The 18,809-nt window shown below is 43.9% G+C and overlaps 1 protein-coding gene across 1 annotated transcript in view; it reads left to right on the top strand.

Moving 5' to 3' along the window:
• Kiaa1257 (KIAA1257 ortholog) overlaps positions 1-18,809 on the top strand; it is a 97,950-nt gene that overhangs the window by 11,754 nt on the left and 67,387 nt on the right. Inside the window, exons 5-7 of the mRNA XM_029561314.1 lie at positions 10,236-10,379; positions 12,238-12,325; positions 14,123-14,244. Of these exons, the coding sequence (XP_029417174.1) occupies positions 10,236-10,379; positions 12,238-12,325; positions 14,123-14,244 (354 nt within the window). The remainder of the gene's footprint in view (positions 1-10,235; positions 10,380-12,237; positions 12,326-14,122; positions 14,245-18,809) is intronic.

Raw genomic sequence — 18,809 nt, 5'->3', positions numbered from 1 at the left:
AGGTGAGGCTGGGAAGTTGCCCCACTTCAAAGAGGCACCTCAGACAGAGTGGAGGATCAGAAAACAAGAAGTTTATTTACCAGCAAGTTCAGTGGGAGGTCACCTCCAAAAGTCTGAGCACAGGTAGTTTTAAATAATATTTATAGGGCTGGAGAGATGGCTCAGTGGTTAAGAACACTGGGTTGTTCTTGCAGAAGACCTGGGTTTGAATCCCAGCACCCACATGGCAGCTAACAACTGTCTGTAACTCCAGTCTCAGGGGATCTGGCAGCCTCTTCTGACCAATGCAGGCATTGCATGACATGGGAGCACTTACCTACATGCAGGCAATACAAGCATACACATAAAATAAAAATAATAAAAAATTAAAAAAATATTTATAGACAATTCAGCATCATGCCAGACTTACTCTGGCATTGATGGGTACAGGAGTACCCATCAGGTCCTCTTAGCTTGTGTGACTGCAGACCAGTCACAGGGGCCTACGTGACTGGGGGGGCGGGTTCTCCAACTTATGGGTGGGGAGGCATGAACTTGAAGCATGGAAGTGTATTTACAGAAGCAGAAGCAAAGGTTAAACAGACAACTGTTTTCTTAAGTATATAGGAGGACTGCTTTCTTGGGTAAACTACCAACTGTTTGCTCAGATAAGCTGGGACAGTTTTTTAAAAAAAAATTAAAAAAATTTTATTTTATAGGTAACCTGCTCTGGGTTTTTCAATTAATTTTAGTTTTCTTTCTCAATCAATTTTAGTTTTCCTTCTCATTCCCCCCTTTGATACCTGCTTAATTTATCTAAGGGACATCGGTTTCTATCTTCCAGATTAACTGGTTGGTAGTTCTGGATGAGCATTTGGAATTTCACAGCTTCTAGGTAAGAGGACACAAACCAAGCCAGCATGTTAAGGATACAGGAACCAGAAAGGAGTGCCAGAAAGAGCCCAAGGACAGGGCCAGCTAATGGGAGGAGCCAGGATGCCCAGCTCCAAATATCCCACCAGTTCCAGGAATCAACTGCGAGTTTCTCTCTCTCTCTCTCTCTCTCTCTCTCTCTCTCTCTCTCTCAGTCTTTTTGAGACAGGGTCTCCCTGTAGCCCCAGGCTGGCCTTGAACTCACAGAGATCTGCCTGCCTCTGCCTCCCAAGTGCTGGGATCAAAGGCATGCACCATCACGCCTGGCCCTGTCTATTCTTTGTAATTTATTCTCTTAGTCTTTGGGCCATATCCCTGACTATTCCTGACTGGTTTGCATGAAAGTAGTATTCCTTATTTATTAAAATATTTTATTTATTATTTTTATTTTATGTGTAAGCATTCCTTATTTAAAAAGAGACAGATTCCTCCCTTTTCAGCAGTTAGCAAATCTAGTCCCCTCTGTTTTGTAGAGCTACACTTGCTAGGGAATCTAATTGGTCTTGGGGGGCTACTAATGCTTTGGCCACTCATTCTGTGGTCATTTGCCAAATCCTTGTATATTGTTTGTAGAAAGTGGCTGATGCAGCAGTTCCTCCTGTTCCTGTGCCCACCTCAGCCATTGTTCCTAGACCAATTAGTAGAGGTATGAATTGAATGGCTCTTTTAGATTTCATATGTGCTTTGTGAGAGTTTGATTGTTGGGGGCAGTGTCCATTTGGAGAGTAAGGAAAACCAGAATGCATATACCTTTCAAATTACTGGGCAGACGTACATTGGTATTTGTCCCACATATGAAAAAGAGATCTGGTTGGGGACAACATCTGATGTTCTTAGTGGGAGTGAGGAAATGTTTTGTTCCATTGGTTGTGAGCCAGGTCACCTACTGACTTTGTCTCCAGTTTGCTTATAAAACATGAGGGGCCCCTTTGAGACAGTTCTACTTTCCTCGTAACATGTTTTGAGATAGAGGAGTCCTGCAGGGACTTCATCACAGTCACATTTGTCACTGATACTACTGTGACCAGATATCAGGGAGCTTCCAGGGATAAGTAAAGTCAGCAACCTTTTGCTAACCAGGGATTAGTATCATTGAGAAGGTGATAAATTGAGTCTAGAACTTGATACAGATGAAGGTCTATATAATGAGCCTTATCTGATTTGAGTCTGGGTATGTGTAGATAGTTTGGCTCAGTGCTTCAGAAGGTAGGGCTTGAAATAATAGGGCAAGTCTGGTTTGGTAAACTCCAATAGCGTTGAGTTTTTATTTCCCTCGTCCAGTACATCCTCCCAGTTCTATAACATTTAAAAGATTTCCTCTGCCTCATAACATCTGCTTGTCATACTGGGGGAGATGGCAGTGCAGGGACATGGAGGTAATGCCATAATCTGCCTTTGGTTTGAGAAAACAGTAGTGGAGTGCTAGGAATAGGCTAGGAACAGGTTCATTTGGGAAGAACGGCTAGATAGCAGATACAACATTCTGACCATGGCCCTGTTACATAGGTCTGTCCTTCATGAAGACAGTAGTGGGGGCTCTGTTTGACACATCTATCAAGTTAGTTCCAAGAGGGGAGGTGATACTGCTGACAAGTGCATTGTGTATCCCATTGCCTTCGAGCTTAGTACAATATATAGGCTATTAAAGAAAGCAGAAGAGCCTTCCAAGGAGGCCCAGCACACCTATGTAAAACATTGCTAGGGCAATCCTTTGTGATTGGCTCCAGTTGTCTAGCACTGTCTCAGCCAGACCTATGGAAAACAGTAAAGTTAACAATATCATTATGCTTAAGTGAACAGGATGGCATTGTGACCATAATTCCTTGGTGTCCCCTGTTGTTTTCCTTATTTCTCCATCATATGTTGATAATTGGCCTCCATGTTTGTGACTGAAGCAAGTCTGTAGTGTCTTCAGGTGCTGGTTGTAGTCCTCAAGCTTCAGCCATGCATAGACTGACCAGCTTCCAGTGTGGTCAAAGCAGGGCAGTAGGCACAAGAGGTGATCTTGAGGGCATTCTCGGCACCCACACACCGTCCACTGGGCTGGTCGTTCAGGTGGGGCAGCAGCCTTTACCCAGGAATGATGGATCAAGGTGTTTCTACCTGCAATTTTCAAGGCTGTGGGAGTGGTTAGAAGCACAGGATAGGATCCCTTACAGGTGGGTTTGAAGGGTGCCTTATGTCAATCTTTGTTTCATACCAGGTCTCCTGGCTTGTGGGGATGTACTGGGTTACTTATGGGCAGGAAAAGCCTCTCCAGCATCCACTAATGTAACTGAGCTATGGTACTGGGGCAGGTGCTGCAGCTGGAGTATGGATCTCTGTTTCCCATTTCCCTTTAGTCCCTGAGGACTCTTATGAAGGGGGTGGGGAGGGTTCTATCAAACAATATCTCATAAGGTGAGAGCCTAATTCCTGCTCAAGGTGAGCATCTCACCTGTAAGAGAGCCATAGGCAGTACTGAAGTCTACGGCAATTGAATCTACTGACAAAACTTACTCAAGGCTAGTTTTAATGTTTAGTTCATGTGCTGCGCTTTACCTGAGCTTTGAGGATGGCAAGCTGTATGTATTTTCCATTTCAGTTGCAGAGCCTTTGCTAGTCTTTGCATGACCTCAGCCACAAAGGCAAGCTCATTGTCTGACTCAGTTAATGTAGGCAAAGTCTCAGTCAATAAAATTCTTGTCACTTTTCTGGCTTTTTCAGTCCTGGTGGAATATGCCTCCATTAGGCAGGGCAAGTATACACAATGACTAGCAGGTATTTATATCCCTTGTTAGGTGGCAGTTTGGTAAATATAGTTCTGGATCTTCAAATGGTCTCTGTCCAGTTCTCTGTATTCCTGGTGGCCTGGAGGAAGCTGTGGCATTTTTATTGTTGCCATTTGCCTTACTTCTTCATCTGCTCACTGTTTTCCTTTGACAATGGAGTCTTCTCCTTTCCGAAGTCCCTGACAGTGAATGACAGCAATGGCTGTTGTGGATCCCCAATGGCTTCTAGGAGGCATAAAATCTGTTTGATTTTTGATTGCTTTTCCTCCTGCAATGAGTCACCCCCTCTCCTTATAGAGAGCACACGAAGGGTGGCAAAGGTGTATCTTGAGTCTATGTAAATGTGTACCCTATGTCCTCGGCTTATCTCCAGGGCCCTGATTACTGCTAACAGCTCTGTTGAGTGGACCATCCCACAGAGAAGGCTCATGACTGTATAATTCAGTTTCTGTTGCCATATTATCTTGCCAGATGTTTTCCCTTTAAGAGGAAGCTGCTGCTGTCAGTGTAGAGGGTATGATCTGGGAAGGCAGAGGCTGATCTGTGAGATCCGGAACTGGATGTTTACCTGTTGTTTCAATGCAGTCGTGGTTGGGCGGTCCCAGTTCAGCAGGTAGGAAAGTGGCTAGATTTAGTGTCTTTACAGTCTCCAGGTAAACTTGGGGATTTTCATAAAGGAGGCTCATTTGTGGGTTGATGAGTCAATGGTGCCCTCTATGGTCCGTAAAGGCCATGACTTCATGTTGGACCTTGAGGTTCATGGACTTTCTCATAGTCAGTTTGTCAGCCTCCTTGGCCCATGGACAAGGTGGCCATCTAGCTGCCACCGTGTCTAACTGCTTGGATAGATAGGCTATAGGTCATTGCCAACGTCCCACATTCTGGGTTAAGACTACTAAAGCCATTCCCTTTTCTTCATGTACACATAGGTTAGATTCTCTTGTCATGTCAGTGAGTCCTAAGGCTGGTGATTCCAGCAGGGCCTTCCCTTCATAGAGGGGCTTGACTATTAATGAATAGTTAGGTGTCCAAATGTGATAGAAACTGGCTACCGCCAGAAATTCTCTAGTCTGTCTTCTGGTCTTTGGGACAAGGATGGTCCAAATTTTTCATTTTTCATTTGGACCCCAAGGCCTGGTGTCCTTTTGAGATATGAAATCCCAAACATTCTATTTCTTTTTGTCAGATTTGGGCCTTTTTGAGGGGTACCCTGTATCCAGCTTTGTGGAGCAGATCTAGCAATGTCTCTGTTCCCCTAGTGCCATCTTCCAAGGTCACACTTGCCAGGAGAAGATTGTCCACATACTATGAGAGTGCACATTTTACCCCTTGCTTGGAAAGTGTGCCAGGTCGTCTGCCAGGGCTTTCCTAAATATTGTGGGGGAGTTTTTGAACCCTTGGGGCAATCAAGCCCAAGTCAGTTGTTCCTTGTGGCCAGTGATGGGGTCTTTTCATTAAAAGGTGAATATTGACTGACAGGTATCAGACAAATGAAGAAAAAGGCATTCTTAAAATACAAACATGTGAGCCATTGGGCTTATGTAGGCATGCAGCCAAGAAATGTGTAAGAGCTGGGGAGCACTGGATGGATAGTGACTGTGCCTGGTTGATGGTTTGTAGGTTCTGGAATGGTTGGTAGTCTGATGCCTGGTTGCTTTATGTGTTCCAAGAAGACTGGCATTTTTGAAGCTGTCCAAACTCTTAATAGTCTCTGAAGATAAGTCTGAATGCCAGTCTTGACCTCACAAGATAAAGAGCATTGTTGAACCCTTGCCAGGTGGGTTATAGGTAGCAATTCAATTATTACAGGTGGATGACTGATGGCCAGCCCTCATAGGTTCTTTCCAGCCCATACTCTAGGAAAGTGGAAGCTCCAAGCTTCCACGACAGAGTCAGTGTGTATGATGGACTTGAGGGGATACTCCATTTTTCCTCTTGGGGAATTGTGACTGGTAGGATCACACAGGTGGCTTCCATGGGTCCCTGCAATTTTAGGGAGGTGGTGCTATCAACAGAGAAGATAATCTGTGCCCCTAGTTTAAACAACAAGTCTTTTTATAGCAAGGATACTGGGCACTCTGGGTGATAGGAGAATTCATACTTCATCTAGTGTCTTCTCATGGTAAGCTGTGAGACTCACAGAAGGGATGCCTGGTTGGGATCCCGGTGGATCCCACTATTGTAGCCTTCTTCAACAAGGGGCTCCCGGTCTGGTAACATCTCAGTATTCAGTGCCACTAGCTACCATGAAGTCCATTAAGTGGCTCCTGACTTTCATTTTGATCATGGGCTCATGAGGGCCCAGTCTTATGAAGTCTAGCCTGTTTCAGTCAGGGTCAATTCCAGCCAGTCTAATGAAGTTGCTGGTGAGGGGGCTTGGCCTGATAGAGTGTGATCCTGTTTTGATCTCTGGTCTCTCCCCTTTTTATTGGGGCATTCATTTTTCCAGTATCCAATTTCCTTGCAGTAGATGCCTTGACCCTTCCACCAGGAGGGCTGCCTTTTGTTTCATTCTCTTGTCTGCCTCCCTTCTAGTAGTCTGTTCCTGATTTATGAATATTTTGTTGGTAACTTCTGGCATCTGGGTACGTTCATCCCATCCCTGCAAGCCTTTTTACTCTCTGTAACTTTCTCCACATAGCTCCTTGTGCCTGGTCCATGCAGGCTGCGTTTACCATTCACTGGTTTGGTGGGGGTGGGGGGAGGTGGGTGTATGTGCACTTCAGAATCAGAAGGAGTCTACAGGTGGGAGGCTTCACATAGCCTCTTGTAAAAGTCAGAAGGGCGTTCATCTGGTTTCTGGAACACTTCAGTGGTCTTGGATGTGTTGAATTTCTTAACTCCCTATTCAATCCTTCTAATAGGGCCTGTTGATACCTTCCAAGGGTGGCCCTAACACCTCCTGAACTGGGGTTTCATTGGGGTGTCTTTTTCTGGGAGGGCATTTCTGATCTGTGTCTCCGCATTCAGTTCCTTCTGGTGGGGCCTTCTGGTTAAATCATTAACCATTTCTGAGCCTCAGTCATCACTCACCATTGTTCCTCTGTATCTCGAGTTAGAAGGAGTTGACAGCTGTTGCTCCAGGTAGGAAGATGAGACTGACAAATAGATTCCACTAGGTCCTTCATAACCTGTGGTTTCTTGGAGTATGGGGGTGGGGTATGGTGTTTCCAATTAAGCAAGTTTGTGGTGAAGAGCTGGCAGGAGAAAATAGATTGCCCTCCCTCTATGCTTCTGTCTGATGGGCTACAAGCTGGGTCCTCTAGTCTCTCAAAGGGGCATCTGGAAGGTGGGTAGGTGCCTCTGGGCTGCACAGAGATATCTCCCCACCTGTTCATGCTCCTCAGGCCTTGGAGGAGATATTGCTGTCTCTGGTGGGGGTGGCCTTGGAGGAAATACGGACAGTAGTGGACTGGCAATGGAGGGGACTGTGCCCTGGGTAGAGAAGCATAAAGAGGTGGTGGCAGTGGGGGCTCATCTGGGTCTTCTTGGAGGATTGGTGGAGTCTTGGTGGAGCGTTGGTTTTTTGATTGAGTCTTGGCTAGGATAATTTTGCTCTGATATTGTCTACCAGCACAGAACCATCTCCAGGGGGCTAGGCTAGTGTAATTTGTAGCCAAGAATCTATATATGGGAAATGATCTGGATGACCTACATTTCCAGTTATGTGGTGCACTGCCTTAATCTTAGTCATACCCAAATTTCCTTCTGGGGGTCATTCAACATCAAAAGTTGGTCCTTCTGTTTTACAGAAGGTCCTTCCTCAATCTTCCTGGCTTCATCCTAGTGCCATAACCTCCTTGCTGAAATTTTTGATCACGTAATCTAGAACAGTGGGTTTCCAGTGGACTCCCACTGTGCTGTTGTTCAAGAACAAAGACAAAGACCTTTGGAGCAGGCACTGCCCTGAACAGAACTTGCTTTACCCCACCTGGCTACCCACTGGGGGGCTGGGAATTAGACCTCTCTTGGCACATGGCCCAATCAGACTCTGTAACTTGACAGCCGTGGAGACACACACACACACACACACACACATACACACACACACACTTTTTCATACTAGACTCCAGACCTCTGTGAGGCTTCCCTGAATGAGACAATTATAGAAAAATTTGCAGGGAGGTGATCAGTATCCCCTTCCATTCAAGATGATGTGTCTGATTACTGGTGCTTGGGGTACTTTACTGTGTCCTGAAATCCTGTAGGAATGATCCCCTGGTCCCCGCAGGTCAGCCAGGAGGGTGTGGTCTGAGGAGATGGACCTTGGTCTGTGGCATTGGGATCCCTGAATGAGCTGGAAGGCAGCTTCCACTTGTCCACAGCCTGTTCCAGGTCACAGCCTAGCCCTACTCCAAGGGGCCAGCCTTGTTTGAGAACAGTAACTTCCCAGCCAGGGAACCAAGCATTTAAGGGAAAGGTGAGGCTAGGAGGTCACTGCACTTCAAATAGGCACTTCCCACTGAGTGGATGATCAGAAAACAAGTTTCATTAGTGGGCTCAATGGAGTCACCACTGAAAGTCAGCACAGGTAGTAGTTTTTTTTTTTTTTTTAGTTTATATACAACTCAGCATCATTCCAGATCCATTCTGGCACTGGTGAGCACAGGAGTCACAGGGCCTCTTAGCACTGGGCACAGGGATCTCCAACTCTTGGTTCAGTAGGGGGCATGAGCTGAAATTGAAACTGAGGAAGCATATTATAGAAGCGGAAACAAAGGTTAAATGTACACCTGTTTTCTTAAGCAAACAGAGGATTAGTTTCCTTAGATACACTTGAAGCTGTTTTTTCAGACAAACAGGCAGCGTTTTTTTTTTTTTTTTTCTCCTTTCCCCAGACAACTTGCTCTGAATTTTTCTCAATTAAATTAGTTTTCTTTTTTATTTAATTTTAGTTTTCTTTCTCACTTGAAGTCGGCAAATTCTATTGTGACCACTCTGTATAAAATAAAATCTGCCAAATGTAGTGGCCTTTAATCCCAGAACTCGGGAGGCGGAGGCAGAGGCATGTAGATCTCTAAGAGCTCCAGGCCACCCTGGTCTACCTAGCGAGTTCCAGGCTAGCTGGAGCTACAGGGAGACCCTGTTTCAACAAAACAAAACAAAAATCAACCAAGAAAACAAACAAAAAAACCAAACAACCCCCCCTCCATAAGAAATGAAAACTTTTCTATCAAAAACGTTTTGAAGCTATTTGCTTGTCTTTCATTTTGGTACCCTTGTTATAGGACTGATATTTACCTTGATGTTGTTTCTTAGCCTGTCGGTTGTAACTTGCAGCATTCATTTCCCACGTCCCTTTCAGAGGTCTCATAGTTACATTGTGGGAAAGCTTTTGCTCCCTTAACCTAATATTTCTCGTTTCCTCATCCTCAAACCTCCTTCTCCCTTTTGTAACAAAGCCCCACACTCTTAAATGCCAAAAGATTTTTACTAAATTGCCTCTTTCTTTTTTGCAATTAGCTACTTGAGTTTAAACTGTGCGGTTGAAACTTGACCAATGAGGTACAGCCTAGTTCTCTTTTGTGTCAGGGATAAAAGGGAAGGCCATCTTTTTTGGGGGTGGGTGGGTGAAGGCCACATTAACAAATTGTGCTTTCTTCTGTATTCTTGTGAGATCTGCACCCTTCTGATCAGAAGTAAATTTTGCCTTGCAGAGAAACTTTCAGTTGAAGTGATGGTCTCTTTGCAAATCTGAATTTATTTCTAGAACCTTCTATTTTTCTATTCTTGGCCCTCGTCTCCCAACCTCTGCTTACAGTGCCTACCTCACCAAGGTTTTCTAGAGATTTACTCTGCAACTGTCTCTGTCCAATTCCTTCCACGTCCTCTCTCTTGCCACCTGGGCATGACTTTCCTGTGTCTCTCCGTTGACTCTGTACTTCATTGTGCTGTAATTTTCCTATAGGATTAAGTGTTACCTTCAGAGTCTCCTTTGAAGGCTTTTTAGGATTTGGTCCCTCAGGCTCCATTCTTGCTAGTGAACCTACCCTTCACTCGGGGTGGTGGGCTCCTGGCACAGCTGCCTTCAGACAACCAGCCACCCCATTGCCCTTCAACGATGAATCAAATTTCATCCCCTCTCCACTTCTTCCTTATAGCTCCCTGTATCTCCACTTAATCCCTTTATGTGTTCAGCCATCATTCCATGACTGCGTGAAACTCTCTTGAGTAGATGCTGACAGAAGGGACTTCCTTGCTGGGGACAAGGAGAACTGATATGAGCCTGGTTCTGCTAAGGACTCTATTGTGGGAAAGTTACCTAAATGTCAGTGTAGATAGCAACACCTCCCTTCCAGTGAAATGTGGAGATTCAGTACCATAGTATTTAGGTGCCTGGGGGGAGCTATTGCCAGCCAAGGTCCAAGTATCTGGCCCTAACAGGTTTGTGGTTTTTCTTGAGTTTCCTGGTATTCGATGTCATTGGGTAACTCTGGGATTACAGGGATTCCATTCCCTTGTCCTCTACTGTTTGTTCATGGGAGGCATCAGATAACTGCATGTAGCAGGTGTCCAGTAGGCATTTTTGACTGATATATTCTTTCATTCCAGAGGAGGTAAAACACTTGGTTTTAAGTCAGAAGAGGTTGTCTACAGTGGTCACGGAGAAAGCCAACACTGTTTCAAAGGAGGTGTATGAGGAGAACATACCAGGAGATCCAGAAAAGGCAGAAAAACACCAGAAGTCTCCACAAGGTGAGGAGAAATGACTGCGGCTAGCTGAGCTCAGGACTGTCAGGAGACCAGCCCAGCACACAATCTCCAGCACTCTGTGACCACCCAGTCATCACTCCCTTGCCCCAGGGTGGCTTGTTTTTGATTGTTGATTCTTCTTTCTTGCCCTTCCGTTCCCTGCCCACCCTTCCCTTTTCTTTCTTTCCCCTCATTTCTTTTTTTCCCTTTTTGAGACAAAGTCTCACTATGTAGCCTTGGCTGACCTGATACTTGCCATGTAGGCCAGCCTGGCTTGAACTCGTAGACGCCTCTGCATCTCGGGTACTGGGATTAAAGGTATGTGTCACCACCATCCAGATTTTTTTTTTTAAACTAGGATGAGATCACTAAGTAGCCCTAGCTGACCTGGAACTCATTATGCAGACAAGGCTGGCCTTGAAGTTATCATCCTGTCTTAGCTTCCTAAATGTTAAGATTGCAGTTATGAACCACAGTGCCCAACTGATTTAATAGTCATTTGCTTTGTGATTTGGAAACCCAACACAAAATTTTCTGGCCATGGAAGTTACATTTTTCTTCCTTTTTATTTATTATTTTAATTTAATGTGTAAGAGTGTATTGCCCGTATGTATGTAAGTGCACCTATGTTCATTGTGCACAGAGTTCAGAAGAGGACATTGGATCCCCAGGAACTGGAGTTACGGACAATTGTTAGTTGCCATGTGGGAGCTGGTAATTGAACCCAGGTCATTGGCAAGAGCAGTCAGTGCTCTTAACTGCAGAGCTGTCTCTCCAGCCCCAAGAAGTTACATTTTTCAAAAAAGAACTTGTAATATAGAAAAGTATTAAAAAGGGGGCAATAATCTATGATTCCATCACTAATTACAGTCAGTGTACTATTTTGATTATCCTGTTATAGCAAATCTCTTTTCGTTCTAGGAATCTTATGTGTTTTTTATTTTAATTAATTAATTAGGTAATTAATAAATCAATTAATTAATTTTTGTCTTTTTGAGATAAGATCCCCCTGTATCCCTAGCTATCCTGGAATTCCCTATGTAGACCAGGCTGGCCTTGAACTCACAGAGACCCACCTTCCTCTGCCTCCTAAATGCTGGGATAAAAGGTGTACACCACCATGTCTGGCTTAATTTTTATTTTAAAGATTTATTTTTATTTATGTGTATGTGTGTGTCTGCATGAGTAAATGCCTGTGTGTAGGTACCCTTGGAGACCAGAAGAAAGTATTGGATTCCCTGGAACTGGAGTTACAGGCAGTTGTGGGATGCCTGACTTGAATGCGGAGAACCAAACTTGGGTCCTCTGGAAGAGCAGAAAGTGCTTTTAACTGCTAAGCCAGCTCTCAAGTCCCTCTTTTTAAATTTTATTTTTAGCCTATTGGGTTACCAAGATGCACACATTGCTTCTGTAGTCTAAGATGACTCACACATCATCACAGGCATCTTTCTATGTCCTGAAGACCTTTCTGTAACTTCATTTGTTGTGGCTAGGTAAATAGGACTGTAATTTCTTTAACCATTCTTTATAGTTGGGAATGTGGGATACTTAGGTGTGTTTTCAACATTCTCTAATGTGATAAACAGTACTGAAGAGGCTAATTGAGTATGCAGTGAATTTTCCTCTTTTTTTCCCTCAGTAGGGGTAACATTTAAAGACCCAGAGGGCTCGACTTACCTTCATTCACCCAAATACTTAGAATTAGTTTGGTCTGTATCCTTCATTCAGTCAGCAAACCTTCTTTCTGAATGCTGCTATGTGCTAGACCTTTACCTGCAATATGTCACTGGAATGGGCAGAGGCCTCATTTGCTGGTGAACTAGCACAGAGTCAGAAGTTTGGAGACATTTGGTAATATTAGGTTCTCACCAAGCAGAGCCTGAAACTTCTCCCAAGAACAGTGAAGAATATGAGAGGTCCTTGAAGATGGAGGACATTTCTGTGTCTCGGTAAGTACAGAGCTACTTATCTGGGGGTGAGAGCCCTTCCTCACTGGCCCTATTCTGAGTCATTGTATCCTTTTTATTAATTCTGGGTAAGGTAGAGTTGAAATAACCCATGAAAGATGAAAGACGGGAGGAAAGGAGCTTGAGCTTCTGGGTGCTCAACCTCCCCTGACCCTTATTTTTTTTGGGGGGGGGGCGTGGTTTTGTCATCAAGCTCCACTTTCTGCACAAGGTGATGAGTGATTTGAGTGAGTATCACAAAGACTGAAAGCTGGAAATTTTGGGCTGCCAGGATGCTAACCCATAGCCTTAGCCTGTGGAGCCTTGGCTGGGGTCTCTGGGGGCAGCTGTTCTGGGGCCACAGACAGGCAAGTTGGTTCTGGAGAAGCAGGGACTGGAGAATGGAAATTCAGCTGTGGGGCTAGGATGAGGAGAGCCAGCCTCCATGCCAGCAGACAAGCTCATTATTTATTTTCCTTTTCTATCTTTTTTTTTGGCAACAGAGTCTTAGTATGTTTGTTCAGGCTGGCTTCAAACTCCTGAGTTCAAGCCGTCCTCCTGTCTCAGCCTCCTGAATAGCTGGAACTGAAGGTGCATAGGCTCATGCCTCACTGACAGTTTTGACTTTTAAATATTGCTTTTTTGTGTTGAATTTACATACTAATTTGTGAAAATTGACAATTATTTGTCAAGTTACCCTACTTGTGATCATGGCATATCCTTTTACTTAATTCAGACCCAATCCTTTATAGTCTTTATCAATTTTTTTCCTTCTTGTAGATGTAGATAATTTTTTTTTCCAAATCAGATTTAAAAATTATTTTTTTATTTTTTAATTTTGGAAATCCTAAGTAGTTTACTGGGCTTTCTAACAGAGCATAGGGTGGGGGTTTACCCCATTTACAGCTGTGTTGGAAAGTCCACGTTCAAATATGGATCCTGTGACTTCCCAATAACTGCACAAAATGGCAAGAGAGGTGCCTTATGGTGTTCTCTGCTTATATATCCTTAGCCCCTCCCCCACATGCAGCGAAGGTCGACTGATTGGGTGGGAGGGGTAACTGACTCCCTCCTCAACTGTTTGATGAGGGTGGGAAGGATGTGTGACTAAAGTTTGCCAGCATAACACTTCCAGGTAACATTACACCTCTCCCTCTGGCTCTTACATTCTTTCTGCCAACCTCTTCCTCAAAAGTCTCTGAGCATTAGAGGGGGTGGTAGGTGTGGGATGATCTTCCTCCCATTGTGGTAAGGCACTGAACTTTTGGGACTCTGTATTGTCTGCTTTCCATGGGCTGTTGGCCCATTTCAGTGGGATTCCATGTACTATAAAAACACAAACAGCAAGAAGCAAGACTATCTAAACAGTGGCTACTATAACTTAACTTATAGGTGTAAACACAAATGCTTGGATGGCACTTTAGCAGGTGTTATCACATTCATCCAACAAAACAATTGCAGTGACTTCCCACTGGGCCTGATGTGGATAACTCTTGTCAGTGAATTCCTAGATATTTTATAGCTTTATCTACTTTAAAAATGTTATATTTTAGTACATTTTCTAGTTGGTTAGAACCTTGGTGGTGCAAATGTGCACCACTACATCACATTATTGCAGAGCTTCATAGGCATGAAAAGTCTCAGGCTGTCCCCAGCTCCTGAGGGATAATTCACATTTTGACAAATACCCAGGCCATTCACATGCATGTAATTTAAAGAAGAAAGCAGGTAGGGCCCATAGATAGGTTCTCAATATCTGGCCCTTGAGTGTTTTCATTTTTCTCTGTGAGGATTTTCTAGAAGGAGCCCTTCAAAAACACCTGTTTCTTTGATGGGGACAACCATGACGGAAATCAAGGAACTCATTGAGAAAGCATCATTTACCAGCTTAACAAACACGATGGAAAAACAGAAGTCTCAAAGTAAGTTTAGATGACATTTAGAGATTTCATAACATAACTAGACTTGAAAAATTGTGAAGTATTTCAAATTCAAGGCCCTTCAACAAGAGTATTTCATATCTGACTAAATGTTAGACACTATATTATGCATACTTTTTACTTGCCCATCAGTCTATCTGTCCATCCATTCATTTATCCATCCACCCTTCATCCATCCATCCATCCATCCATCCATCCATCCATCTGCCCGTCTGTCCATGCACTCATCCTCAGAATTTTATTCTATTTCACTCCACCAATACTTTTGCATTCTTGATTTAGGAATTGTGCAAATACAGACACGAAAATCTCTAATGTCTAAAGTTAAACTTTCCATATAATACTATATGGTAGTGCTGTGTTTGGGGTAGGTCCAAGGTCTCTGGGGTCATGGAAAGAATCTCCATGATACACACAAGAAATAGTTTGTTTCTTGGGGAGATATAGGGCACAGCATCTCATGTCATGGACCTTTTTATCCAAAGCATAAGTCTTAGTCACAGTCTGCAGAGCAATGAGAACTCAGAAGCCAGTAAATTCACCTTCTCATTCTGCATCCCCTCACCAGCGTCTCAGCTGGCAGGTGGGTATCCAGTATGGGACAGAAGCTTCTTGGAATGAACTGTTTCCTGTAAGTTCAGCAGTAGCTGCTCTAGCTGTTTTCTCACCTGCCAGTCATCCATTGACCTCTGAGGCTTCAGAGAAAGGACTGTGAGTTCAACTCTTGGTGGGGTGCTGGAGACACAACAGAATAAGACTTTCCTGAAGTTTGGCCCACATTCTTGCAGCTGAATACCTTTCAAGTCCTCCAGAGTTTTCTCTTTTCTAGATAATAGGCTTTCATATTTTAGTGAGGTTTTCCAACCATTCTTTTTATTTTAGAATGAAGATAGAAAACTTTACAGAAAATATAACAACTCTGTACCCACAATTTAGATGTTAAGATTTCACCATATTTTCCTTCTTCCTTTTCTTCTTTGTGTGTGTGTGTGTGTGTGTGTGTGTGTGTGTGTGTACGTGTGTGTGTGTTTGCTTGCATGCCACAGTGTGAGTGTAGAGGTCAGAGTGCAGCCTTAGTTGTTGGTCCTTGCTGTCTGTCTTGTTTGAAATGGTCTGTTTTCCCCTGTGGCTGCAAACACCAGGATAGCTGGCTTGTAACCTGGAGATTCTCCTGTCTCTGCCTCTCATCTCTCCATAGAAGTACAGGGACTGTAGATGTGCTCTACTGTGTCTGGGTTTTTGAGATTCAAATTTGTCCTCATGCTTGTGGGGAAAGTGCTTTACCCACGGAACCATTTCCTCAGCTCCTCTTTTTCATTTTTTTTGAGTAATAATAGATACAATGCAAGTGCTCTTTGTACCCTGTTCTTGGAGGAGCATATATTTCTTGTATCCCCACTGCATTCTGTCTCACACATTCAAATAACATATTTTTATTTCTATGAGTTGTGGAAAGGGCTTGATGCTCTACAACACCTTCAACTTCTTTGTATTCTTCATTTCTGAGGTTTATTCATGTCCATATATGTAGTAAGGTCAGTACCTTCATTCTGACTTTTGCAGTGTACCCTGTCATACGGATGTACCACAATCCTGTCAAACGCCTCCCAAGCCCACCAGGCTTGGGTCTTCAACAAGAAAGGTACCCAGACAGTAGTCTGAAGTTTTCTAAGACTTTATTTACAGAAAGGCAGCTACAGGCAGGAGAGAGCTCTCCAGTAGGAAGAATCTACTGAGGGGTCTCACAGGTCCCTTTTATCTGGCCCAGAATTTGGGTTACCCAGGTGATTATTCCTAACAGAAACAAAAAGGGCATTATGGATACAGCACGTAGCTGAATCTTCCGGTGCCCGCAGACCGAACCGAAACTAACTTTCTAGAAGACCTGATTTATCATGCCTGACAGCTCTGACTGCTGAAGCAGAGAGCTCAGAAGAGTGGCACTCTTCTAATTTCCAATGCTTATGTCAAGCATGGCTCCCGACATTTCCCCCTTTCTTTTTATATTTTTTTAAAGATGAAGTACATGCTAAGACTGGGATGGAAAGACCGTGCCTGTCTTAGGTTGTCCTCTGCCAGAGTGAAAGCTGTTGGGGGCGGCCGGCATCCCGCTTTCCTCTGAGAGGATCTTACCCATCACTGGCTAATCAGCCTCTGGAAAGCTCCCGTCTAGTGGCCACGGCCTTGGGGAAGAAACGGGAAATACCACTGTGGCACAGTGTCACTGAGAGAGAAATTTGACTGCAGGACCAGTGTCTGGAACCGAATTTTGGCCAAATTGTGTGCAATTTGAATTTGGAATTTGGTTTGAATTGAATTTTGACTTTTGAATATTTGGAAATTGGTACTGAATTTTCTGTGCAACTTGAATATGGTACCTGTGCAACTTGAGGTTACTACTGAATTTTTGGGAATTGGTACCTGTGCAACTTGGGGTTAGGTTGAGTTTAGGCAGAGCCTAAGTCCCCCCTGCACACAAACAAAAAGAACCCCAACGTGGTGAAGTACAGATGGTGTACAGAACAAAAGGGGCATTACATAACGGATAAGAACAATGGTGTACAAAGCACGTGGAGCAGTCAAGGAATCACAGAAAGCATGACAGCATCACTGTCAAAGTCCAGAGAGGGGAACGGTGGGTGCTAGGCGGTGGAAACAGTCCATAGGAAATGCAAACAGAGGCCAAAAAACCAGTCCAAGAAAATTGGGAACACAGGAGGCGATGATGGATGGGGCAGCGATGACACAGGTGGCTTAGAGTCCGGAGATGCCACTAAGCAAATGAGGCGCCCAGGTACCCAATGTGCATTGTCAGCATCCTGCGGAAAACACACACACATGCCCTCTCCCCCAAATGAGAACAAGGGAGGAGGCTACAATGTAGCAGTTGCAGAGTGAGCGAAGTGGGCAAGAGGGAACACATGGTAAAACGGACAATGAGTTAGACAACGGTGCCTGAAAACTGCAAGGAGCATACTTTATATTGCCTTGACCCAAACGCAATCAGGGTCCTGCAGGAAACCACGGACACACCTTCTCAATAAATGTCAGAAAGTTAGTTAATTTTTTGTGAGCGAACTTTCACATCTCTTGTCTTAAGCATGAGTGTAGGCATAGAAAGGAAAAGCAGATGACTGTTACCTTGTCGTACATCTTTGGTATAAAAGCCAAAAACCTAGAAGAAGAATATCAACCTAGAAGAAAATGTCCTAAAAGGAAGAGTTAATAAAAGGCAAAATTAAGAATGTCAGGCAATTGAAAATCATTAGCAAAGGTGGAGGTGTCTTCTTGTTTGTCTTCCATGGTCAGAAGACAAACAGTCCTGTTAAGCAGAGAGGTATGCATTCATCAAGGCAACACTTGACTGGACAAGAGACTCTCCCCTGGTTTAGAAAACCATTGAGTCCATGGCACAATAGCCTCAAGACTGGGCACAGCTGCATCACGCTGGGCCACAGCTTCAAGCAACTAAGCCCCGATCCCAAAGACCATGTGCCAAAAACCCGCAGACAGTGTCACCTAGATATCCAGATCTTGTTAAAAGAAAGTAGCAGGAAAGAATCCCAACAGGAACCTTAAAGCAAGAAATACAACAAAAGTGTAAATGGGGATATAATCAAAGGTTTATTACTGTGTAGTAGGAACTTCCTAAAAAGACATGGCAAGAAACCGTATGTCAACTGACGTCTGCCAACCTGAACATAACAACGTCTCATGAACAGTATGCAAAGAACAAGCATCAAGGCAATCAAAGAAAGTCTAGCACTAACAGATTTCTCCCTGCAAGTGAATCCAGGAAATGGTGCAGTAATCATTCTTCCCTGAATGTAAGAGAAGCGTTAAACTTAGAAGTAATGTAAATTTGAGTAGAACACCAATCGCATACAGATTGTACTGTTTCCTGCAATTTCAAGAACGTTCAGCCTACCCATTGAATTCTGCTTTGTAAAGCCACGAGTTCATCGTGCAAGGGAGCATGAAGTCTGTGATCACGCAGATCTCTGCAGCGTCACACCAGTGGTAGGTGCAGTAGCAGCCAAGGCAAGAAGACCTAAAATAGCAGCAATTATCAGACCAATCATGCGTTTACCACGCTGCAGCAATCTGTTGAATAATTCCAGAATCAATTCCTGAGCAGGACTGCTTTTCCAGGAACGATGTAGTGTCACAGAAATCCATAAAGAATTTTGTTGTGACAAGATCATAATAAAGTCAAGCACAGGTCAAAGGCTATAGAGTTGGTAAGACAAGTATACAAACGACAATTTTGGCAAGTCAGATTTATGTCCTGAAGGACCACATGTCCAATTAAAATTACAAGAGGAAAGCGCACACGAACTCTACTAGTGTGACTTTTGACTGTAGCAAAGGAGAATGTTGGAAGCCATACAAAAAGTTTCATCAAAGAAGGTCACTGGCGTGCGTGCGAGCGGCCAACAACTGCCGCACATACACGGAGTAGTAGCTATGTCTCCATGTACTCGAATGATTTGGTTTGAATCACATTTAAAGACAAAGTCCTTAGACTCCATACATTTTGGTAGCCA

Source organism: Nannospalax galili, unplaced genomic scaffold, assembly GCF_000622305.1.
Source record: "Nannospalax galili isolate Female #2095 unplaced genomic scaffold, S.galili_v1.0 scaffold332, whole genome shotgun sequence".
Taxonomy (NCBI): domain Eukaryota; kingdom Metazoa; phylum Chordata; class Mammalia; order Rodentia; family Spalacidae; genus Nannospalax; species Nannospalax galili.
The sequence above is the reverse complement of the archived record's forward strand: the minus strand, read 5'-3'. Positions and strand labels throughout refer to the sequence as shown.